Source organism: Strix uralensis, chromosome 14, assembly GCF_047716275.1.
Source record: "Strix uralensis isolate ZFMK-TIS-50842 chromosome 14, bStrUra1, whole genome shotgun sequence".
Taxonomy (NCBI): Eukaryota; Metazoa; Chordata; class Aves; order Strigiformes; family Strigidae; genus Strix; species Strix uralensis.
The window spans coordinates 14,516,670-14,542,925 of NC_133985.1; the positions used below are offsets into that span (position 1 = coordinate 14,516,670).

At 44.1% G+C, this 26,256-nt stretch overlaps 1 protein-coding gene across 2 annotated transcripts; it reads left to right on the forward strand.

Annotated features, from left to right (window-relative positions):
* Positions 1–13,080: 13,080 nt before the first annotated feature.
* Positions 13,081–18,343, forward strand: LOC141949757 (ovomucoid-like). Of its 2 annotated transcripts, none has more exons than XM_074883706.1 (8): positions 13,081–13,135; positions 14,134–14,153; positions 14,928–15,064; positions 15,568–15,625; positions 15,913–16,049; positions 16,620–16,693; positions 17,689–17,815; positions 18,298–18,343. In XM_074883706.1, the coding sequence occupies exons 1-8, from the start codon at positions 13,081–13,083 to the stop codon at positions 18,341–18,343; spliced, it is 654 nt and encodes a 217-aa protein (XP_074739807.1). The 2 variants fall into 2 exon arrangements, with proteins under 2 accessions (XP_074739807.1, XP_074739808.1); XM_074883707.1 differs by having other exon boundaries at positions 16,620–16,680; positions 17,706–17,815.
* The last annotated feature ends 7,913 nt before the right edge of the window (positions 18,344–26,256 follow it).

The following is a 26,256-nucleotide window of genomic DNA, read 5'->3' on the forward strand; positions in this document are numbered from 1 at the left end:
TTTCTCTGTCTCGGTACCACACCTCATCCCTTTTGCCCCTTCTCCTCCCTGACACGGTACTTCTAGTGGTGCATATGTATTTTTCTGTTGTTCTGCTCTACTAGACAATGTGGGTAAATCTTTTCTTGCCATGTGTCGGTGCCATCCCTGCTCTGATGAAGGCCTGGCCTCCCCTTGGAGCTCCCAGGCACTTCCTTACTTCTCAGAGTCTCCTTGTCAGTATTAGTCTCATCTACCCATTAATGTCTTTGTACGACCTGATCACGGACTCCATCTTTATAGTCAGTGCAGGGAGACATTCACCTCAAGGGCATGGTCTAACTCCTCCACAGGACAATGTCTAGGATGTAAGTGGTAGTTTGCTCTCAAGAAGAACACTTTTTTTCTGTGGGCTAGAAAGGGAAACTGGCTGCCTAGCCAAGAGGTCCTGGTTCCCACTGCCTGTGCAGCCTGTCCCATGGAAGAGTTAAGAGGCAGCAGCTGCTGTCAGGAAAGGTGATCCCAGCCTGTCCCCACTGAATTTGTCCTCAGTGTAGAGTGCTCTTATAGGATATAATCTACAGGAGGAGAATGTCAAGCTCTTTCCAGGGTCACAGACAACAGAAGTGTCTACTCATGAAATATCTTCATTTATTAATGCAACAGAATATCTCCAGGACTGGTGAGCAGAAATCACCCCTGGGGTGGGGGACAGCCCTGGTACATCACTGCGGCTGCCTGCCTTCTAAAGCCATTTGAGTAGGAAAAGGATCACAGAATTGTAGAATGCTTTGGGTTGGAAGGGACCATAAAGATCATCTAGTTCCAAGCCCCCTGCTACGGGCCCAGACGCCTTCCACTAGACCAGGTTGCTCAAAGCCCCATCCAACCTGGCCTTGAACACTTCCAAGGAGGAGGCATCCACAACTTTTCTGGGCAACCTGTTCCAGTGCCTCACCACCCTCACAGTAAAGAATTTCTTCCTTATATCTAATCTCAGTCTACCCTCTTTCAGTTTAAAACCTTTACCCCTCACCCTATTACTACACTCCCTGATAAAGAGTCCCTCCCCATACTGGAAGGCTGCTGTAAGGTCTCCCCAGAGCCTTCTCTTCTCCAGGCTGAACCCCCCCAACTGTCTCAGCCTGCTCCAGCCCCCTGATCATCTTTGTGGCCTCCTCTGGACCCGCTCGAGCAGGCCCATGTCCTGATGTTGGGGGGCCCCAGAGCTGGACACAGCACTGCAGGTTGGGGTCTCACAAGAGCAGAGTAGAGGGGGAGAATCCCCTCCCTCGACCTGCTGGTCACACTTCTCTTGATGCAGCCCAGGACACAGTTGGCTTTCTGGGCTGCGAGCGCACATTGCTGGCTCATAGTCAGTTTTTTATCCACTAATACCCCCAAGTCCTTCTCCTCAGGGCTGTTCTCAATCCACTCATCGCTCAGCCTGTATTTGTGCTTGGGATTGCCCTGACACATGTGCAGGACTTTGCACTTGGCCTTGTTGAACTTCATGAGGTTCACATGGTCCCACCTCTCCAGCCTGTCCAGGTCCCTCTGGATGCCACATCCCTTCCCTCCAGCATGTTGACCGCACCACACAGCTTGGTGTTATCAGCAAACTTGCTGAGGACGTACTTGATCCCTCTGTCCATGTCTCCAACAAAGATGTTAAACAGCGCTGGTCCCAGTACTGACCCCTGAGGAATGCCACCCGTCACTGGTCTCCACTTGGACATCAAGCTGTTGACCATAACTCTTTGAGTGTGACCATGCAGCCAATTTCTTATCCACTGAGTGGTCCATCCATCAAACCTATGTCTCTCCAATTTAGAGACAAGGATGTTGTGTGGGACAGTGTCAAGTGCTTTGCACAACTCCAGGTAGATGATGTCCATTGCTCTTCCCTTACCCACCAGCGCTGTAATCCTGTTGTAGAAGGCCATCAAATTCATTAGGCACAATTTGCCCTTAGTGAGCCACGTTGGCTATCACCAATTGCCGCCTCCTTTTCCATGTGCACTAGCATAGTTTCCAGGAGAATCTGCTCCATAATCTCGCCAGGCACAGAGGTGACACTGATTGGCCTGTAGTTCCCTGGGTCCCCTTTATTTCCCTTTTTAAAAATGGGGGTTATATTTGCCTTTTTCCAATCAGCAGGAGCTTTGCTGAACTGTGATGACTTCTCATTGTTCACTGTTCACAGTTTTAATTGAATATATAACAAGTCATAGGAAAGCAATTCTGCTTGATAGTCATGTTTTGTCTACTTTTTTTGAGGTCAAAGAGCTCAGGACCTGGTGATACAAGTGCTGTCACTTTGTTGTCCGCATGGACGGCAGGGAGGTAGGGGACCTAGGGACTATCCTTCATCTGTGGGCAACATAGGTACAGCCACTACCACTAGCTCCACACCAGGTCACCAAAACTATTACAAGTCCAATATTTCAGGGTTAAAAGATTTCTTCTGGACTACAGCTAGCACCTCCTTGATTCAATGTCCCATTGTAGTTTACCAGAGAATAACACAATTATTTGGATCAGTTTGGAAAGTCACTCTTTGAATTGTCAGGCTAGAAGAATAGGCTGAAGGCAAATGTTCCTGACTTGGAGATACTGTGAGCATTGTATCAGGGAATGAGGCCGTAGTACCTCTGTGCCATTAGTGTCTGTGGCTGGCATGTACTTTCCAAGATGATTTGTAACTAACAATAGCTTATTGTACTTTTCTTGGGTCTGCGTCCTAATGTAAACACTCCTTTGGTTTGTATAACCTTTTGCCATTTTCTTTTAAGGTGTTCTTGTAGAACATGCTGCTTTAGTCTCTAAGTGTTACTTGGTTATCCTCAGGGATAAGACCTGAACAATTTTTTTGTGGACTTTGGCAGACTTTCACTTTGACTTAGGTCTGACCGCTGGCTGTCGCAAGCCTTTGCAGTAAAACTGCCAAGATCCAACTGAATGGCATTAGCTGGGCACAGCTGTGCCAAAGCCGCCTGTGCAGAGCTCATTGTCTGATGACACCAAAGGCAAATATGAACTCAAGGAGGCACAAAGTTGAGATTAAGTCAGGGCAATCCAGGGAAGAAGCCAAAGTGGTCATTAGACAGAGTTTTCCATTCAGTATTCACCAGTAGGTTTCATGTAAAAGTACATAATGGAATAAATCACTAAAACTGGGCCATAAAATGGGAAAGACATAGGAGTTTAAATATCCCCTAGGCTTAGGGGGGTGTTTTATGAAGCAATATAACTCTATAAAAGTAGGGCAGCTGCCTTCTCGGGGACAGAGCTGTCTTCTGTGCCTTGGAGTTGTTTTTCAGCTGTTCCAGGGTTACTTACTGAGTGTGTGTTAATGAGATGATTTCTTTCTACTTTATGTTGATGAGAAAGCAATGGTCAGGCAAAGATGAGCACATTCAAGAGGAAGCATTGAATTTTTGTGGCTTAGGAAAGAGGTAGAACAATACCAGCTTTGAATTGTCACCAAGAGACTTGAAAGTTGTTTTTAAGGTATGGTTGACTGAGCTGGGTGCCTGCTTGGCCACAGATAGAAGAATGGCTGGATAGATGGATAGATAGAGATTACTGTGCTGGGGAACACCAAGACATCACGTCATGAGCTCAGTGCTTGCCAGGCTGCAAATATATTCAGTAACCATCTCCATTGTGAGGGTGACAGACTCTTTGGTGCTGCTCATCCTACCGCTCCATCGTTTCTCAGGTGCATAATGCTGCAGGGCCCTGAGGCTGACTTTCTTACTCACCTTGGGCAAAAGCCTGAGCAGCTTCAAAATGGTCAGGTTACGCTCAAAAAACATTCAACTGTCATGCTAGGAAAGCCTGTTTTTTAACTTGGAAAGAGGCACTAAAAGGACCAGATGCAAACATGGATTTAGTCTTGCTTCAGTGGACTCTTATTTTCGCACTCTTGCCATGAACAGAAATAGTTGCGGGTGCAGCCTTACACCCTCAGTCAAGGATGCAGTGAAGAAAAAACTGACTTTCCAGTGCCTGTTATGACTGCAACATCAGGCATCTAAAATTTACTGCTGGAACACAGCTGGTCCAGCTCCACGCTCTGCTTTGCAGCCACTGCTGCAGCTCTCTGGCTCTGGAGAGCGGGGACTGAGCTCTCAAGCTGCACCAAGGGCTGACGAACTTCGACATATTTCACACTGATGACAGTCCAGCCTCAGGATTCGTGACCTGTAAATGCACCAGTACATATCGCAGAGGCAATATTTTAAAAATATAAATGTCCTCTCTCCTTCCTTGTTTGTCTAACTTATCTTTACAGCCTTATCGATGTTTTCTGAGTCTACAGTCATTTTTCTTACAACAAGAAGAGGAGGAAGAATGAGGTAAATCATTTAAATCTTGATTGATAAGTGGCTTTTAGAAAACAATACTTAGTCTTTTCATACTGAGCCAAAAGATTTTTTTTTCACCATTTATCAGCACTCACCCATCTGTGACTCGAAAAAAAACCCCACAACTTTCCTTGATAGCGTGTGTACCTAAACTTCATTCAAACACTTTACAATCTATACCTTTCAAAATTACGTCTGCTGATAATTTGCCTTGTTTTAGCTTTTTTTCATGTGCTGTATTTGCTAGAGAGGCACGTGGATGGGCCTACTCTGTCTCTCTTGATGGGTGGTTGAGAGTAAGAAGGCTCATTCTACTGATTTTTAAAACTCTTCTCTTTTCAGAAGAACATTTAAATGATTTTTTTACCACTTTTATAGCAATGTGTTCCTCAAAAAAAAAAAAAAAGAAATCTAGAAGTAATTATACAAACTCATTGTATCAGTCACACAGGTCTATTTAACTGGCTGTTAGCAAAGAAAATAGTTTGGGAACTGAAAAAATTTCCTCAGACCTTTATATTTAAGGGAATATAATCCTGGTATCCACCCATTTCATCCATCAGTATGTTCTCACTCCAGAATGTTCATTCTCTTGTTGTAATTTAATGTTTGATACAATTTTATTTGATTCTTTGCCATGCTCTGGTTGCGTGGCTCTGGCTGTGTGCTCTCTGCTGATCAACGAGTAGATATGAAAAAAGCAGAAAGCAGTAGCGGAAGGGAGCCTGTCTCCAGCTGGCAGACATCCACTCAGCCCAGGAGGGTTTTCCAGATTTTCACCAGCTGAGGTGCAGCCCCATAAGTTTAAACATACTTATGAATTTGCAAACAAAGAGCGTTCACATAGTGCATCGCATCCTGCCTGTTTTTCATTCATGGAAGTAAAACCTTAATTTAATTCTAGACCCCTGAAGAATGAGGAATGTTTGGAAATTTATTGCTTTAAACTCTTTTTCTCTGTTCTCTTTAAAGCTTTGCTATAGCACACGCCCCAGGGGCATGGCTGAGGATGGCCAGTCAGGGCCCCCTGGCCAATTCCAGAGCAGATCTATGGCACAGATGGTTTCACTTACACCAATGAATGTGGGATCTCTGCCTATGTGTCAGTCTGATGGAAAGAACATGCTTTCTGAGTGACAGTCCCCTAATCCCTGGCCTCTCCCTGTGCTTTTCCAATTTATCCTCCTTTCGTCCCTCTTCACTTGCTGTTTGTGCTTGAGGGGAAATTGTGAAGATTTAACAGAGAAAAGAAAACAGCTGAAGAAAATAGCCACAGTGGAAATCCAAATGATGCAGCATATTCAGATGGCATAGGTTTGTTGACTGATAGGATTATAATTAGTCAGAGACAGTAAAACCACTTCCTTGTTGGTGGTTAACTCAGATGAACTCTACTTCACTTGTATCATTTGGGAGTTTTATTTACATGCCCAGCACCCGTCCCCCTTTGGGAAAATGGTCATACTGAGTCTCTAATGGCAGACTTTCCCTTCTGCAGAGAACGTGGGACACCCAGGGACTTGGGAACAGCAGTCATCCCAGTGACTAAGAAGGAAGGCAAACCAAGAAGCAGCCTGAACTCCCATTGCTCTCTGTGGCAGCATCCCAAATAATGTCAGCTGTATGCTGAGCAGGCAGTGTACGATTGGACGTAAGTGATGCATATACCTTCTGTTGACATTTTATTTGGCAGTGATTTAACGCTAGCTTTCTAATATCGCTATTCTCCACAGGCTGCATTCAAATCTATGAAGAGAAGGATGGCAAAAAGATGCAAAATATGAGACAAGTAGCAGAAATATTTCTTTGCTATGCAAGCATGCACAAACAACCTTCACTGACAGCATCAAGTAAGTGCAACATGACCTGTTTCAAGAGCAGAAAAGGAGACACACAAAACCTTTGCAGATATCAGTGCAGTCAGCTCTCCTGAGAGAAGAATTTTTGTCAAGTTGCAAATGGGGCACAATGCCCAAGCCAGGGGATGTAGGGGCCGTATGATCATGTACAACATAGCAGTTGTCATGCATATACTAACATATTAAGTAAAAAACTGCATTACTCTGCTAGTGCAATAGTTTAGAGATGGTAGAAGTCCTGCTATCTACCTCAATGTCTGTGAAATAGTCAAATCCTGTAGTTCAGCAGCATGCTCCTTTCTGTCAGTACCAATGGTGCTTCACCCATTTCCAGCTGCAAAGAATCAGCCAGTGGTCTCCTTAAAACTCAGCTCTGCAGAATAAAGGAAATTATTGCCCTTTCGTTTGATCTTAATAATGAAGGAAGAAGTGTTCAGTGGTTATGATGCTAATAGTCCTTCAGCTACAGAAATTCTTTCCATCTGATTCCTTCTATTCCAGCCAAGGGTTCAAGTCACAGCACCATGATGCATCCTGTCTCTCACCTTATTCTCCTTTTCTTTCCCACTAGGGAGAGCAGTGGATTTTCATTCTTAGCCTATTGCACCCTATCCCTCAGAAAGAAAATCCCTTGTTGCTGCTTTAGTTACAAGATCTTCCCTAAAAAGCAAACCATCATTCATCCCAAATCCCAGAGGTTCCTGGTTTTCTTCCCATAAATGAAAGCAACCACCTTCATTTGTCTTTTCCAAACATTGTTTCTCATGTGAATTTTTGCTAGTTTTTTGGCTGAAAAGGTGAGGCATGGGACCGTGTTTCTGTTTGATGCTCTACTTGCTCTTGTTCTGCATTGCCTCATCCTGTGGTTTCACATGGAAAGAAAACTTTGCCTGGGAATGTGATACACTGATGTTTCTTGGGGCAGTTAACAGGCAGAGCAATGCCTCCAGGATACTGAGGCGGCAATGGACTGGCACCTCCAGGAACAGCTGCTTTGGACTCCTGGTTGCTTCCTCCTATATGGGGTTTGTGCAGGGGAACACACTCTTGAAAGGTTTATTTAGCTTAGAAATTTCTTTAGAATAGTTTCTCTCTCCTATACCTGTGTATAAACTTCCACACCTCTAGCTCCCTCAAGTTGGGCAGAGCCTCAGGTCACCCTGTCCTGAGCTTGCAATGAGGCAGGTCCCAGATCCTGGCCCAAAGGGCTGTGGAGCTGCAGGTTGATGGTGATCTCATTCACAGATCTGGGGCTCGTCCAAGACCCCTGAGTCCAAGGCTTTGGCCATTTACTCAAGGAAATTCTTCCTCACTACTACAATAGACCTCAGAAAAATCATTATTCTGATCCTCCTGACCTCTGATCAAGAGCATATAAGGAAACTATCACTTTTTTACAGCCAGCCCTCCCCAAAACGCACAAACTTGGTGTGTTACTTACCAAGAGGAGGGAGATGTAAACATCGAAGGTTAATTACCCTCTTGTCAAGAACGCTTTGTGGTCTATAGCCATGTCTGTCAATCTTATGGAACACAACTGAGGGGAACGAGCACTGAAGGCATGTTCCTATGATAAATTAATGAGACTTGGCAGCTTACTGTGAAGAGATGATCCCTGTGCTTCACAGGAGGCTGTAACCTGTCTCCCCAGCCAGCCTTGCCATAGCCTTCATATTGCAGTTGCATTCAGGATGCTTAGCCCTCTGTAAACAAGCTCTCGAATGCAGCTGTCCAGGGATCAAGCAATTTTCCTTGAGGCCTTCCTGTTCCTTTTTGCCCCCAGTAGCATGCAGCAACTTCTCATCCCAACCATACTGAATAACTTTTCCTAGCCCTGCTAGTTAGTCAATTAAAATATCTTACTTCTGCCTATAAGCCTCTCTTGGCAACGGCACTCTTCTGGCTTGCATAGCTGTCTGATATCTAAGGGACACAGCCACGTTCCCCCTGCCGTGTGCTATTCTGATGACGTGCATGCTGCTAGATGACTGGTAGCTTGAAAATGCCTCATCTGCTGTCCTTTGGAGACGTGTTCAACTATTCCCCTGGTTTATATAACCTCAAAGCAATTTGCTTTCATGGCAGAACATGCTTATTCATTCTATTTTAACTGTACATTGAGCTATAAATAATGTCTCCTTGCAGATAAGAATCTACTGATTTTTTTTTTTTTTCCCTTACCTTTAGAAGATTTTCTCCTGACCCCAGCTCCTGAAGGAGACTTTCCCAACCTTAGCAGTGAAGTTGCCAAATTGACTTTCTCCTGTCAGGCAGCCATGAACAGTGTCGATCCCAGGTCAGCTGCTACTTCCCTACAGCCACCTCCTCATTGTTCCTGCCTGGACTGTGGCAAAGATGAAAGGAGCCCCCAGTGATGCACAGCTGAGATCACTGAAGTGTCAGGAAAACTGATTAAGCCAATGATTTCCTTTTTCTCTGACTAGCTGCAGGATAACATCTCCTGCATTACCTCCAAACCACCTTCTCTGCAGTATGTTCACTTCAAAGAGCGATAGCCTGGGCTGTTGTGCAGCCAAATGTTCTACTGTTTAGTGCCTCCTTTTTCTGCTGCTTGTTCTAGCATGTTCCTGCTTTCACATGAGTAATTCTCGCCCTATGTAATGGAACCCTTGACCTGACGTCCTCGTCATCCAGAAACTGCCCAGAGCTGGAGCTGGTGAGGTGAGAAGTGAATGTATGTCCTCAGAGTTGATTCTACTGAGACCTGTGCCTGGTCCAGGCTGCAGCACAGCAGTAACAACTGATTTTCTGTGGCACAGGTAACTTTGCTGTAGGTTCAAATGCTGATGCTCTTCTGGGGAAGTGTTGTGATGGTGAGGACATGAGCTGTTGCAGAAGTGGAGAGACTGAAATCTTTGAGAGCTAATGACGTTCTCAAATTTGAATAGTTTAGTGTGATTTTTAGCAATGATTACTATATACTCTTTTTGTTGTGCATTTTACTGGCCATCCCCCATAAAAATGTACTGAGAGCAATTTGTACCACTTACGTGTGGCCCTTTAGCAAAGATTGTAGGAAAACTCTGAGACTGCTCTCCTGGGTCATTGAGAAGTATTATGTTCCTTCATTAATGAAAACTATCCATAGGAGAGAGCGTTATGTAAGTACCATATACATCAAATAACTCAGGTTGGAAGAGCTCTCTAGAGGTCTCTAGCCCAACCCCTGCTCAAAGCAAGGCCAAAGTCAGCTCAGGGTGCTCAAGGCCTTCGTCGCTCAGCTGGGTTTTAAGTATCACTGAGGAAGGACGTGCACGGCCTCTCTGGTTCCTGTGGCACTGCTTGATCACCCTCGTGGCAAAGAATAATTCCTGCTATTTGGTCAGAATTTGATCCCTTTGCCGTACAGCTCTGAGAAGACTCTGGCTCTGTCTTCTCTATAACGCCATCAGGGACCTGATAACAATGTGATCCCCTGTAGCCATCTCTTCTCCAGGCTGAAGAAGCCCAGCTCCTATAGGTTACCCCAAATTCCCTGTGGCCCAACCCCTGACCAGCCTGGTGGCCTCCGCTGGACTCATTCCCATGTGTCAACATCTGTCCTTGCGGTGTGGCCAAGTACATTTAATTCATTGCATAAGTAATGTGAAACCATGTTAGCCTTCACCTGCAGGGTACAAAGTTCTGCACATGGTCTTATTAGTTCAGGAAAATATTCACTGGCATTACCTGAATCAAACTCTATTTAATAAGTTCATAAACACATGGATATGTTTTCATATTGATACGTTTAAATCATATCAGTGACGTTGTTTGCTTATTGCTTAGTTCAAATGGTGCCTTCGGGCACTAGGTGAGAGGCAGATCTTCCATTTATTCTCTATCAGTTTCTCCAGGTGTGTGGCTCAGTACAAATAGTTATTGGCCACACTGTGGCCAAGAGAAAGACAAAGATGGAAACTGCAGTCTGAATTGTATTTAGCAGGCATTTTGGAGTGATTAGAGGAAATTTCATGAAAGAGCTACAACTAATTATTGTTATTTCCCACTTTTACAACAGCTATTTTGGAATTAAATAATGTGACAAAACCCAGGAATGTTTGGAAAAGTGTATTAAATAGTTTGTCATTCATTTATCAGTGTATTAACTTATGCTGAGGAGTCCCATATCTGATAAGAAAATTTCCCAGCATCAGTTTTGATTCTTCCAGAGAATACGAAATCAATACTGGCAAAAACTGTAGTGGGAAATATTAAAGAAGAAATTCCTTGGGTAAGTGAGAGAGGATGTTGCGTAATGGCCAGATCCTGCCCTGGTGTCAGCCTGCAGACCCTCTGGTGCTTAGGAGCATAACATGTGGCACTGTATTTTCTTACTTGTGGATCTTTGCCCTTGTGCTGGCTTCTGCACACACAAGGCCAAATGGTCATTAGCCATACGCTGCCTCTGACTTTGAGGATTAGAAGATCGTAATGAAGTGGATTACAGCATGAGATCAGTGGCAGGATTGCAGACCAAATCCTCTTTCTAACTGTTCTTCCAGGAGTAGCTAACAACTGAGCAACCTGTCCTACTGCATGAGCTTAGCCAGCTGTGGAATTTTTCCACACTGTTATCAGAGGCAGGATAATCTGGAGCTGTAACCCCAGGTGGGGAGGCTGTGCATGAGTCTGAAACCTGAAGATACCTGGGTGTCACTTCTGTGGCTTTCCTGGAGCAGGTACCTGAGCAGCCCAGGGGAGACTGGTGTTCCCCAGTCAGCACTTAATTGTCACAGGCTTGAGTCTCCCTAGAAGTGTCTGTAGGTAAAAGAGGGAAGGAATGGATCTGCTGAACATCGGATGAGTGTTGTGATGGTTGGAGGAAATCTGGGTTGCTTGGAGCCAGTAAGTGCCAGACCCGGTGCTGAACCCGGCAGTTGCAGTGGAAAATTTTTCTTTGGTGTGTACAGGCAACACATGCCAGCCTTTGGCAGGATGGTGCTCTCCACCCATCAGGAGATAGGTTGGTCCTGCCTAGAGGACAACATCATCCAAGGCAGGGAGTAGCCTGGGGCAGCAGCATGTGGGCACCAGGCAGGAGGCAACATGTCAAAAGCTGCCTGTTTGGGGCTGGGAAGGCTGGTGAGGATGATTCACAAAGGTCTCACTGCCTGGCTGGAGAAGGCAGTGACAAAGTTCATATTTGACCCAGAAAGATGTACCTCCCTCCCAGAGACTGTACGGGTGAATTGATGAAGGCAACTAGCACGGCATATGACAGCAGTCTCAGTGTGCTCCTGTACGTGCTCTGGGAGAAGTATTTGACTTCCAGAGATGCCATCCGCAAGGCACATTTGGGCAATACATCTTGAAGATGTGCCATATCTATCTAAAATATTCATGTATGCTCCCTGTAATTTATAGAACCAAACCCAGCAGCATAATTATTTTAATGCTTCTCCCTGTGAAGAAACCCATCTCTTTTAGGTGAAAATGTAACCTATATATCCACACAGCCATGCTGTGGCCTTCATAACATGCCAGTGCCCAGTAAGGTGATTCCATGCACTATAAAATTTATACATTTAAGGATCCAAGTATACCCTTTAGACCACTGTGATGTATCAGACAGCAACACAATGGCTTGGACTAACCTTCAATGATTTCAGCTGAATTTCATTTGATTAATGAGTGGTGCCTTGTTTGTGCAAGGGAGCACCCATAAAGCTTCTTTTGCTCTGCAGCTCCCACAGTTCTGAAGTCTATCCTAAGCACAATGCTTAGCTCCGATGACCAAAAAAACGCAGGTATGCTTCCCATTTCAGACCCGTGAAAAGGATCATGGTGAGAAACTTGGGTTAAAGGCAGAAGCTACTCCCGCAAAATTACACCTACTAAACCAGCAGAGGTCCAGACCTCCTCCTAGGAAGGAGCAATTTGGAGATGGCACAAAGGCTGGAGGTGCAAGACAGACAGGAAAATTGGGACAGGCTCTATATTTTAAGTATGATTTTCTAAAATATCTGTAGGGGGAAAGGACCTACTGTACTTTCAAGCGTAGTTGGTGCTATGTAAATAGGTTCCCAAACCTTCGGTGTCTTTTGTTCTTAAGATAGCTTGGCAGAACACTTTGAATCGGTCAGTGTGTTTAATTGTGACTGGGTCTGTAAATAGGTGCTCCCTGCTGATAAGGTTCAAGTGACATTTTTAGTGGTATTTGACAGAATTTTAATCTGCTTTCAAGTCTTCTACTAAACTCTTCTATACCCAGGAGGTGGGTTTTATCAAACCAGTGCTAAATACCATTAGCTTCACAGGTTAGACACAGTTCTGTCAGACTCACCTGACAAGGCTTAACCAGTTCTGCTGATGGCAAAGCCACACCTGAGCTGTATTCATACCTAGTGGTGAATATCTGGGAATGTGGAAAAAACCCAACCCAAAACTAGAAAGGAAAGCAGAGACCCTTAGCCTGATCTGCAAGCAGGGTAATGCTGCATGCTCTGCCTAAACTGCTCCCTGATGGGAGATGCTGCTCTGCAGAGATGAATGAAGGACCTGCCATTTACTCCCCTCGATATTTGTGCTCCTTATGTTTCTACCAGAATCCTAAAGAGGTTTCTTTTGTTTAAAAGGCTGTTTGTTTGGTTTTGACCACTGAGAACATGTGATACTTGTCTCAAGCTGTTAACCAGATGTCCAGCCAAAATCAATTGCCGAGCTGATGCAGACCATTACCTGAAAGTCAAGACCTCAATAAATATTACCAGCCTCATTGTACTGGTGACAGATTCTGCTGGTTGTTTTATGTTACAGTTGAACAGTTTAGACATTGCATTTGTATATATTTGCAGCTGGCCTCGGAGAGACCATCTCATGAGCAGAGCAGGAGCCGGCAGCCTGCAGACTCAAGAAATACTTCCACCATGACCACGGCAGGTGTTTTTGTGCTCCTCTCCTTTGCGTTTTGCTGCTTCCCAGGTGAGTAAATTTCAAGGTGCCGCAGAGGCTTCATGTCCGACTCCTGGCTGTCTTTAAAAGGATAAGATAGTGGCTTCAAAGAGAGAAAATCTTCTCCTAAAAGAGCTAGGCTGCATCTGATTGTTGGCATCACGAGAGATGCAAGAGCAAATTTCAGGACAGTCTTAAATGGATCACTGCTGTAGCTGGTTGTCTGTCATAAACACAAATAACTGCAAGCAGAGCTCTGTGCTGGTAACTGGTGCTGTTACACTTTTTACACTGTTGTTTTAACACCGTTATGCTGCTTACAATTCTTGTTGTACAATTACAGCAAATGGATAAATACTTGAAACCAGGCCGTAACGAGGTGTTCAGACCTCTAGTAACTAGTCATGAAATATTGTAATGGCACAAGCAAGTTCTTTGTAGGAGCCTGGCAACTTTCCTGCAGTACTTTTGCTGCTAATGGAGAAACAAGAGATGAAAACAAGCCGGTGTCTGATGTTCTCGCTGCATATTTACATCTGATGAATTTACAAAGTCAAAGACAATGTTTTTTTTACACTCAGCTTCTTTAAAATGCATATTCCTGACAACAGATGCTGTATCTATTTGCTTATCCTGTAGGTGACTATTTGCATTTGCATTTATCTGTATTGACTCAGTTTTCTTTTCAGATATGTAATAGCAGCTTTTTAGGGTCAAAATGGATGTGTAAAAAGATAAGGAAGGAAAAGCTATTCTATTTTCAATTAATAAGTCTACCTATCTCAAAATAAAAAAGAATAAAGCTATTCAAAAACATGTTTCATCACAGCGAGGAATAAGCAATGCTATTATACTTATCAACATAGAAAAAAAAAATCATACATAGCTTGTTTCATTCAGGAAACCGATTGCTGGAAATCATTCAGTGTGGTGCTGAATATAGGAATTTTACATCCAGATTTCCAACTTTAACTGAGGTCTTATCACATTGGCTTTGTTTCACACTTTCTGCCTCTTTTCTTTTCCAGATGCTGTTTTTGGGGTTGAGGTGAGTGGAAGATTTCTTTTTGCCTCTTTTCTCAGGTGTGTGGCTTCAGGAATGAGGAAAAACTTCAGGCCTGTAGATGCTTAGCTGTTTTGCACCTAGCATGAAATTAGTGTCATTGTAATCAGTTTCTACAGTGTAAAACCTTAAATGATACTGTTCCTGGCTCTACATCTATGCTGTATGTTAATACTGTTGTAGTAGTAGTAATGATAGAAAAATTTTGGATTAATTAATTTTTTAGTAACTTTAAACTAGTCTAAGATTTAAGCTGGTCATATATGACTGGCTCTAAACTGATAGCAATAGACTGTGGTATCAGAACCTACCCAAAGACAACCTATTTCAAGAATAAAATACTAGGAGATGCTCCAGCTTCCACACACCAGGTCATTAGTCTTGCTCCTCTGTAAAAAGCATGACCAGTATGTTGAGAATGAAAGAGTAATAACAGAAGTGCACTGGAGAGGCCACAAGAATATAACAATGAGGGACCAACAAATAGCCTTCGCAAAATGATGCCAAGTGAGCATGAGAGACCACCACTGATATACCCCATCTGGGGCACTGCACGGCTACAGCCCTCTCCTTTCCTGCTGCATGGGGAGGTCTCTGCAGGAAGGATTCACCTGTTACCAGATTGACCCACCAGCACAAGTTTGTGCTGTAGTAGTGAAAAACCCACTGCGGGTTGTATCTGGTCACTGTTTCATGCAAAATCAGGGTTGTGAATGTAAAATGTCCTCTTCACCCTGTTGCTGTACATTCCTTTGACAGGTGGACTGCAGTACGTATCCCAACGCTACAAATGAGGAAGGCAAAGAGGTGTTGGTCTGCACCAAGATCCTCAGCCCCATCTGCGGTACTGACGGAGTCACCTACAGCAATGAGTGCCTGCTCTGTGCCAACAACCGGTACGTACTGCATAGGAGATCTCAGACAGTAATGCTTAGGGCTCCTGGCAGCACCACTTTTCAACAGTGATCTGTCATATGTCACTTGTGTCAATTCCTTCAAAAAGAGCTTGTATATCACTCTGTGGCACTCTGTTGCCTAGACATCACTTTAGTCACCATGTGTCTCCTTTGCTGGTGTAATTTATTCAGTTTTTAATTCTCCAGCTCAAGGATCAGCTAGATGACAGCCCCTAGGGCATATCTCATCACAGCAAAGCAGAGCAAAAGGATGGAGAGATGCTCTGCTCTGAACTGCCCCAAATGGTCCTAAAGCTCTCAGGGTCTTTACATCCCTGCCAGCCACTCAGTGCTAGCTGGTCAGGGAGGATGGCGCTACCTTCTCAAAAATATATATATAAGCCTAACTGATAAAAAGTCAGCTTTCCCTTGTATTAGTTACATATTTCCAGCACCTAGGATGTCTTTTCTGAACTTCCTAACATTTGTCTTTCCCTCTCTAGAGAATATGGAACCAATGTCAGCAAAGACCATGATGGAGAATGCAAGGAAGTTGTCCCTGTAAGTGAAACCATTTTGCCCTTGGCCAAGGGGCACGTCCTGCTTCTGAGTGACCAAAGCTGCTTGCTGACTCCCCCAATAAATAATTCAAACACTAAATAATAGGACATATGAGATGTCACAATCTTGCATTGGTCATCTTCAAGTGAACTGTTGTCATAGTGACACACAAAAAAGTATTTTGCTTGTGGTGATATCATAGGTGGCCAGACAGACACACTCACCATATCTACTTGCTTCCTATAAGTAAGCCTTCACCAGTGCTTTGTTGTGTGTTCCCTCAACAGGTGGACTGCAGTAGATATCCCAACACAACAAATGAGGAAGGCAAAGTGGTGTTGCTCTGCAGCAAAGACCTCAGCCCCGTCTGTGGTACCGATGGGGTCACCTACGACAATGAGTGCCTGCTGTGTGCCCGTACCCCGTGAGTACTGCGAGGGGTAATGAGTGCTTAGCACTCCTGACAGCTGCTCTTCTGAATATACTTCTATATCTTCTTCTGAATATACTTCTACCAAGGTCTTCTCTGTAAGGTGCTTGGACTTTGAACCTCTTCTTTCTCTGGTAACTAGACCCTGTTTTCCTTTGTGATTAGAAGGAAAACTGTGCCTTTGATCTAGAGAGAGAAGTAGAGGGCTGGGTGGGGATCTAACACAGGAGAGCATGCTTCTCTTAACTATGTTAAAAGGGTCTGTGTGGGAGATGCTGCCTTGCAGAGGACAGCAACTAACCTAAGGTGCATCTACAGTGTCACACAACCTAGCTCCTCATTCATGCTAATACCCTGGACCCTCCCTTGTCCTTCGCATCATGCATTCTGGCAGGCTGTGTCACCACCGGAGCTGGTATCTAGAGCCATGTGGACACAACCTAAGCTGGATGTCTCTTGTATCCCCTACGTTGTACCTGGGGCTGATCTGCGCTGCTGGGATGTGGGGTTCAGCAGAGCAGGTTGCTCACAGAGTTCCCTAACATGGGTCTCTTCCCTTCCCAGAGAGCCTGGAGCTGGTGTTGGCAAGAAGTACGATGGTGAATGTAAGAAGGAAATTGCTACAGTAAGTGAACTATGTGACAAGGGACCATGTTTCAGTCCCTCTGATGTCAGGGGAAGCACTGCCAGTGTCTGCAGCAGCCCCCAGACCAGCAGTGTGCTACAGGAGTGTAACTGCTGCTGCGCTTCAGCACAGGGAAGATTTTGCTTTCTTCACATATAATACACATTATCTGCGCTAACGTCAGAAAAGGAAGAGGGTGGTTGCACAAGAAGGGATCAGTAAAAGAGTAGTATCAGAAATAATCCATCGGGGCAGAACTGAGAATAAGAACAGAGCATGGCTTTTGGGGTCAGACCAATGATCCATCAAGCACATGATGGCTTGATGCAGAGCCTGCTCTTAGCACAGGGGTCTTAAGGATTGTGTAGGAGAGAGTAAGAGTAGAGTGAGTGTGCATGGGACTTCTACTCTTCCAGCCTCCAGCTATTTTCAAGTGATGGACCTCAGCTAGGTGCGGTTTCTGTGTAGTCAGTAAGCCTTGATAGATTTCTTCTCCATGAAATTCCTCAGCCTCTTCCTGGACCCATATAGGTTTTTTGCACTACGATACTTCTCAGCAAGCATAGAACCCATTGCACAAAGAAACAAAACCCCACTCTCACAGTATCTGCTGATCTTCCTGTTTTAAGACTGTAGGAGAGACACCGGACCTTTATACAGGCATCAGCACCTACACTTCTCCAGACACCAGTGTTTTTCCATTTAATTTCCTGGCCAGGTTGGGAACACAGTGCAATGTGATCACGGGAATGGCACGTTCACCGAGTGAACTGCTGCTGCTTAGAAATGCTGTGGTCAGGTTATGATATACATCTCTTCAAACAGGAAATTATGATCTATTTTTATATTACTAAATTCTTCTGGCATAGGAGAAACTGACACCTCAGTTTATATCAGATTGTGCAAGGAAGTTAATTACTTTTAGTTAGATCATTATCATTAGCACTGCAGCTGTAGCTAGGGGTTCAAGCCCTTCTGCTATTGACTCCTTCATATCCTTCAGATTAGATATTTTTTCTTTCCAGATTCACTGCAGTGACTACCCTAAACCTGTCTGCTCGCTTGAGTCTATGCCTCTCTGTGGCTCTGACAGCAAAACATACAGCAATAAGTGTAACTTCTGCAATGCAGTTGTGTACGTAGAAACATAGATCACATTCACGTTATCAGTTGCCTTCTGTAGGCACAAGTTCACAGTTGCCACTTTCTTGTTTGCTGACCAGCGTTGATTAGGCATTTGGGCTGGGACAGAATGCCAGCCTTTGTGCCGACCATTCAGGTTTTTTTTATTAGAGAATACAAAGAGCGATGTCTGGTTTGTTAGTGTGAGCGGTTTGAAGACCGTTAACCTCAATGGAATTTTTCTTGCACGTTGCAAAGAAAATTAAATTTGAAGTTTCTTTATACTTTCCTCCAAAATATTTCAGTCTTAAGAATGGGTTAAATAATTTCACTCATCTCTTAATAATCAAATACCTAAAGGGACTCTCAGTCTGCAAGTTCTTTGGCTCTGTGGCAGGATCCTATCTGACGCCTTCTCTAGAAGTCAAGCAAAAGGAGAGATTACAGCAGGCAGCACTCTGTGTCTAATCCATTTTTTCCTCTCCTTGCTTTCAGGGACAGCAATGAGACTCTCACTTTAAGCCATTTTGGAAAATGCTGAATATCAGTGCTGAGAGAATTCACCACAGGATCCCCACTGGCAAATCCCAACTAAAGATCTCACCTCAGTTCATCTAATCCTCTGGGGAACTCAGCTCACTCCTGATTTTCTTTCTCAATAAACTACATCAGCAACATTTCTTTGTCTTGTTTCATGTGTTGTCTCATGAAACATTTTCTTCTGATTTGTTGACTGATGGTGCCAGGCTGAACGGGTTACGTGCTCATAGTTCTGGGATATAACAAGAACAACATCTTGCTCCCCTCCCTCTCATAAAAGACAGAAAAGTAAATACAGATGCATAAACCTCAGAGCTGTGTGACTTTGTACATAAATGATAGCCTACACTAGTGTTCAGACCCTTTTAGACGTTTGACATTGTAAAGGGCTGAAATACTGCTCGGAGGCAATGACACTAGCTGATCTCTCCTAAGGTATTTCTGGTGCATTTTCCAGGTGTAGGTGTCATCAGCAGAACCTGCTCAGGCTGTGGTGGTGTCTGCACCCAGTGCTGATCCCTGGGCTCCTGAGCACAGTCCTCACCTGAAGCGTAGCACTCTGCAATGGCAGTCTGTTAGCAAAGCCCATATTTTTCCGACACATGAGTGGGCCCTGCCTATTTGTCTAGATCCTCCAAATGACTTATTTCTAGATTTTCTTCATCTCGAAATTGTCCTTTAACAACCTCCAAGTGTTTTACAATAAATGCCCTCCTAGGGATGGTTCTTACTCCTGCCTAGCTGTCTTCTCTCTTAGTCTTTAATAACATAATACTCTGCCAGTCCAAGGAGTATTTCAGTAGTGTTTCACAATCCAAGGACAAAGTATCCTTCTGTTTTTTGAGAGTGTGACCTGTCATTGGCATATTGTCCATGAAATTTGTTTTGCTCTTGTCCTCTGTTGGAGTGTTGAATTGGTGTTTTTTTGATCCACACGAGAGAAACATAAATAAATTGAGCATATCCCTTCTAAAAAGTAGTATCTCCCATATGCATTTCTTCTGGGAGCCAAAGGGAGGGGGATGCTTGATTTTCTTGATGGAATGAGGTTGTCCAAAAAAGCCATGCTTTGGTGGTAAAACAAAGGATTTATGCTGAGATGGAAAAATGGCTGAAGCAGCGATTGGGTTCAACTTTTCTAGGATCCAGGCTAGGGTCTCACACTGTTCTGTCATCATCAGACTATCAGTCCATTACTGCTAATCTAACCCATAATGCTAATGGCTTTTAGGGGAAATAACAATTGTAAATTCTTTGCATATGCCCATCTCTTGTCCAGTCTAAGGACTTCTTCAGTGTCTGGGACACCCTCTTGCTTCCCTTCACAGTTCACTGCTTTCCTGGTTTCACTATGAATTAATGATGCTTTACTGGGATGAATCACGAAAATAAAAGTAGAGACTTTCAACTCTGGAAGTGGTTCATTCAACATTTTGCTCATGTATGTAAATAGGCACTGATAGGTGCACACAGAGAAAATCCGACAGCAGTTGCTGCTTAGGTTTCTGCAGTTGCTGCTTAGGTTTCTACTGTTGCCGCTTAGGTTTCTACAGTTGCTCGTTTGCCCGCAGAAATTTTCTATTGTCCTTCAGAAGGAACTTGTCACATATTTCACTTGAAATAATGACACAGAAGGTGTGTCTAACATGTCTAAACTTGCGACTGCTGTTGATGAAGTAGCAATCTTCCTGGCTTGCAGCATGGCTTACCTCTGTCAAGACTGCCACCCCAACAGAAGACCCGGAATGTTACTTCAGAATAAGGGTGGATAAGCGAAATATGAATGCACACAAGCACACACAAACAAACAAACATGCACATACATATAAGCATGGTTACCACCTGAGGGCAGAATTAAGGCTACGTTTACTGAGCAAAACACAGGCTCTGCTGCTTGCAGACGCTTCAGCCACCATGAAGACGGCAGGCGTGTTGCTGCTCCTTGCTCTAGCCCTTTGCTGCATCCCAGGTGAGTAGTTTTACTGCCTCCTGCTCTGCCTTTGAGTAAGCGCTGGCTGTCTTTAAAACCACAAAAACATCCTCAGACTGGAAAGAGCTTCGTTCTACAAGGACTTATTTACTCCTAGAAAGATAGTGTTGAAAAGACTTGACATCAAAGACTATCACTTATGGGGTAATATTTTAGCAACAGAACTGAGTGGGTAAGAACAACTGTGGGAACAGTTCTACTCTCAGTGCTAGTTTATGCATAATGAAAGAAGTGACATGTACGTGGTACAACCCGGAGACTCAGACATCCAGTATTTAACCTCTGAAATGTTGCAGAAACACAAATTATTTTACTGAATGAAAGCAAACATTTCTTGTAGTCATCCCGAACCGAGATGTAATTTGAGAGTCTGAACAGTTGTAGAAGCTTTATAAAAGTTACATCTCACTAAATACTCCTCTTATTTAAGAGCTATTGTGGCAATGCGTACAAGACACTACCTCTGTGCACGTGCCAGCTTTATGACCTGTTTGCCTCAATAACTTGCTTAGCTTTGAGTACATGTCCTGCTATCCTTTGAGCCATGGAAAATGTATTTTTCTTCTTTCCTTTTGCACACCCATTTCCATCATGGCTGTAACCCTCATTAAACAAATCATACTATAAAATCAATGTTGCAAACTTACAATATGGCACCAAATTTTGCCTGAAAATCATTTTGTCTAAGAAGTTATTTGCTAACAAGCACTGAATTGAAAGTTGCTAACAAACACTGAATTGAAAGAATGCCGGGCATGCATTCACAGTTTTTTTAACTCTAACAGAACTCATGAATTGCGTTTGTATCATATTTCCTTCTTTTTTTCTTTTTTCCAGATACTGATGCACTGCAGGTAAGGGACATATCTTTCTATTTTCTATCATTTCTTTCCTTAAAGCAGTTTCCATATAAATCCTTACTAACCACATTGTGATCGAGCATTTGAAAATCCTGAGTCATCCAGCTGTCCGAATAATATTTGCCACAGATATTATTGGGTGAAATTGCCATTTTCGTCTGATGATAGTTTCAACAAGTAGTGCAGTATTCAGTTCATGTCCAAGTTATTGTTAAAGTCACTGCAGCAACATTTACGATGGCTACCCAGGCTCTACATTGCTGGAGGCAATGTATCACCATATTCTTGCCCTGCCCCTGTGCTTTTTCTCAGCATCTGCTGCTGGCCGGTATTGGGGGGAGCTCAGGGTGTGTGTGGGGTCTCCTAATGTCACCTTTCTTACATATGTGTTGTTGAGAGCTTTTTTGTGAACATACATTGCATCTAGTTACAGGTCTACTGCAGTGACTACATGGTACCTACAGACGTCTGTACTATGGAGTACATCCCACACTGCGGGTCCGATGGCATAACATATGCCAATAAATGCTCATTCTGCAATGCATTCCTGTATGTATGAAAATAAATCTCTTCACTAATGGTGAACTAACTTAGCTTAAACAAATTAATCAGTCTTAAAGACTGGTTGGAGAAGTAAAGTTCTTTTATTTTGTGTTTACCTGTTCTCTTACTAGCAAGGGTCAGTGTTTTATTGGGAGAATTTGCCAGGAATTCCTTTCTTTCAGGTATAAAGATGTAACATTTAATAGAGTTCTTCTTTTCCCTCTTAAGTGATTTGCTGAAGAGCTTTCTTCCAGCAAACAAAGTCTATTTTGTACAGACTATTTGTTCTTCCTTTAAATTAAGTCTTTATCTTGTCTTTGAATGTTGGTAATAAAAGGAAATAGCTGCAATAGCGTTCAGAAGTTTTCTGTTTTGTTTAAGTTCCTCTACGATACATTCTTCACCAGAGGAAGAGACAAACAGTAAAAGCCCAGATGTTCTGTCTCTGAGGTATTGATTTCTTTCTCCACAGGAGAAGCCATCAAACTCTTCGCTTGACATATCTTCGGGAGTGTTAACTTCTCAGTAGGCTTCAGCTGAGAAAGAAGAATCCTCCCTGGCCATGTTCCCCATGGCAGATGCTCCCCTAAAGCCTTGTCCTGAACCTTGAAAGCTCCTGATGAATCTTGAAATCTCTGCTTAATAAAAAAAGGCATCAGCATTTATGTCTTGCTTTAATAATATGTCTCTTTCTGGTTTTACCTAAGATGTTGCATGATTTCATCACTGCAACAATCCTGGGGTGCGGGTATGAACGGGCAAATTACAGGGAGAGGGAATACATTGTTCTGATCTACAAAGAAATCAACCCCAGCCCCAAAGGCAATGGGTACATCTTGAAGACATCTGACTTCATCCAGCTTTCCAAAAGAAAATCAGGTCTGGAGATACATCCTGGTGCAATGCTCCGATCGATTTATTCCACTAAGGCCATCCCGGACAGACACTCTGCTTGGGTGAGAGGAACTGTCTGCCTTCCTAACCTCTGCCTCACCCCTGCATTACTGTATGGTAGACTTCGGCAGCATGAAGAGGCCCCAAGCAAACCTGAACCTACACATAATTAGAGACAGACCCAAGATTGGTGCAATGGGGGATTGTGTTTTGTGGCTGCTCTGCAAAAGCCCTGGAGGCACAGAGGGTCTTGCTGGCACCAGGAGCTGCTCACCCCTGTTTCAGTTTCCAGGGTAGCCCCAATTTCCTATGCCCACAAGAGAAGTGGTGAAGAAGGGCAGTTTCCCAGCTGCACCTCTTCCCTTTGCAAGCAGGGTTGGAAACCCACCTTTAGGTGAGAGAAGCCCTTTCATGATCTGCTCTGCTTCCCAAAGCAATGGGACAGGATGTTTTCTCTGGGCAGGCAGATACCTGGCTGCCCACGTTTGTGTTTGCAACATTCATTGCTGCTGGGTATTGCAGAAAACCAGTGGGCAGCCAGTCCTAACAGACCTGGTGTTTGGAGGACTGCTAGCAGTTGCCACTGCAGCCTGGTTCTGCACCTCACCCACCACTTAGCTGCTGCTTGTAGGTAATTACGTTGACTGTCGCTTGTAGAGGATCCTTTGAGATTCTTCGGCCTCTGGAAATCTCGGCTGATGAAAGGAAGGGCTCAGAGTCATAGCGTTTATTTATTATTCATTAACAGTGAAACACTGGCAGTGTGGCATGCTGTACAGGCAGCAGTCTCACAGTCAAATAGTTAATGATCTTAAGTGACAATGTGTCACTTTCCAGAGACTGGAGACAGCAGCTCTCTGAAGGGAGACAATTTATTTCCAAAAGACAAGACTTTGTGCAACCATTCAGTGCCAAGTCCCTTCCTGGGGCTGGAATGCCCCTCCTGTGAGAGGGAGGTCTGTGTGCAGGAAGGCATTTCAATGCCAGATACAATTTCTTAGGACCAAGACAAATTGAGGCTCTGGGAGGTAGTGCCAGGGGTGTGTGGCTCAGGGTCTTCATGCTCCTTCTTGTCCCCTCCACTGAGCAAGGGAGTCGAGGGTAAGAAAACACCAGCTCCAGCACTTTATATTCTTTCCTGGGGAGCAGCAGAGAGGATGAGGATGGCCCCCAGAAGCCATGATGCCTTGGAGACAAGTGGAGCTCCCGATTGCACTCAAGATCCCAGTGGTCCTCGGAGGGCATCTTCCAGGGGCCATGTCTGCTAAACAGGAAAATCCACCAGGCAATTGAGGGGAAACTGTGAGTAAAAATGAACGGGGACAAATCCTCCACCCTGATGCGGAGTTATGCAGCATTACTCAGGAATAACCAAGGGCAGAGCAGGACCCCAGCGGCACCCCAGACCCCCTGTCCCAGGGGGGCTGCTCCTCAGGATGGAGAGGAATACAGTCCACTTCTACAGGCACCTCATTGGAAATAATTTTTTTTTGTTGCTGCTCAATAAAATCCTGCCACAACAACACAAAATCCTCTCACCATTACTAATCTAACTCTCCCTCCAGGAAATTCAAGGCAGGAAACATTGTCTGCCTGCCGAGGTATTTTATGCTACAATTCTTCAAGCAGTACCTCGGCACTTTATGTCATTATCTGATGTTTGTCAATTTAGGAAATGCCATTCAATTACCCCACAACCTGATTAACACATTGCATGTGGTTATTTTGTTCTGCTCTATTTTATATCAATGCTTCTGTTTTAGTGTATTGTTCTACTTGTTGCTGGCCAAAATATACCTCAGGCCAGTCTAGACCTTTCTGTTAATGCAGTTTCTCTCTGAGGCTTCATTCAGGATAAACGGTTTGTTACTATGTAGTTCCTTGATGCAGAGAAAAATAAAATTATGTTTTAAAAGAAAATTACTTGGAGACGTTTTTGGGGCTGGCTGTGTCAGAGCTATTGTAGCAAGGCAGAGCTGAGATTCACTGAGGGATTGGGATGTGCAGGGCAGATCCTCAGCCTTTTGCTCTTAGTATGCAGCTCCCAGACAGTCAAATTATTCCAGACACTCTTGCCTGTGATATCATCTATGCTTAAAAGACTGGAGATATGCAGGCAGCAATCAGATAGCTGAACTACAAGGAGAAATATTAGATGAGTGCGGCTTAGAGCAGGGGCTTTGCTTGCTGTAAATTGAATTCATATTCTCATAGAAGATCCAGTTCTGCCCCCGTGTGCAGAGATCTGGGAACAACAACCTGTTTCGGGAGCTCTTGCAGTGTGCCACATGCTACTCAAAGGCATTTTGCGTTTGTGCCTACAGTAGCATAGACTGGAGCATAGTACCACTTTATTCTTGATCACGGTATGGTGTGTGACAGCAGGATACGGGAGCAAGGACAATGATACCGCTGCTGAAATAACAACGTGTGGTCTTGCATGCACACAGCCATCTTTTCTATTTTTCAAAAAAATTAAGAAGTATAATTTCTTTCGGTAGCCAGATGAAGCCTGTGACAAGTTTTAGACTAAAGCAGGGAACATAAAAGAAGAATTTTGCAGGTCGTGGTAAATTAGGACTTGCTTGAGATAGGGAGTCTCAAGACCAGAGGAAAAGATTCCCAGGAAGATATCACTGTTATGGGAAGAAATAATGCTGGATTAGAAACTGGGTAGAATTTCCAGAGTTATTGGAAATGTACCTTAGTACAAGAGGATCCATCATATGACTACCAATGTTTATCTCATTCATGTGGCCATAACCTTCTTGAATGTTTGCCTTCTAACAACTTGAAATATCAGGAAGAGTTTTATTTAAACCTTTATATGGGTCTCACATCTGTAGAAATGTTAAAATAACCCTATGCCCAAAGTCACTTTACTGAGCCCATCATCATAATACTCTTGAATATCACAGAGTGGTTTTGGCAGGTGAGTTCACTTTGCCCTTCCCATTTGCAACAGATGTATGACATTTCCCAAAGCTCACTCTTCCAAAAGCATGGAGATAGTTGTTTTTGACTGCTCCTAACACCTGTTTTCAACCCATCTGCCGCCCCGCAATTACTTCTGTCCCATTCCCTCTGTTTCTTATTAATGGAGCTCCTTGTGCAATCCCACGTCACACCTAGCCCAACAGCTCTCACTGTCCTGCCCTGTCTGCTACCAATTATCTCCCATCTTTTCTCATAGACCCTGCAGCAAGACTCCTTCCTTTCTTCTCTTTTCCTCCCTGCTGCCCTGTGAAGTGGCAGGGATTACTGGAGGAAAAGAGCTGCTTTTGGAGCAGTCCTGGCTGGCTCCCCAGACTCTCAGAAGCAGCACATGGATCAGAGGGTGATCTCCCCAGCGGATCTAATTAATCAAAGGGCAGGTGTTGGCCAAACCTGAGAACAATGCTGTCCCTAGCAGATACCCTGTCATTCACGACAGCTCCTGAGCCACCAGCATGATTTCAGCCTGGCAGGAGAGGCAACTGGAGAAGCAGCACAGATTCTGGTAACCGGGGTTCTCAGATCAGTGGGTGGATATGGAGGAACTCGGGTTGCAGGGCTGAAGAGGAGGCAGACTACGTTCCTGTAGCCTCACTAACCACCGCAGAGCCACCAAGTGCCGTCTCCGCCGGC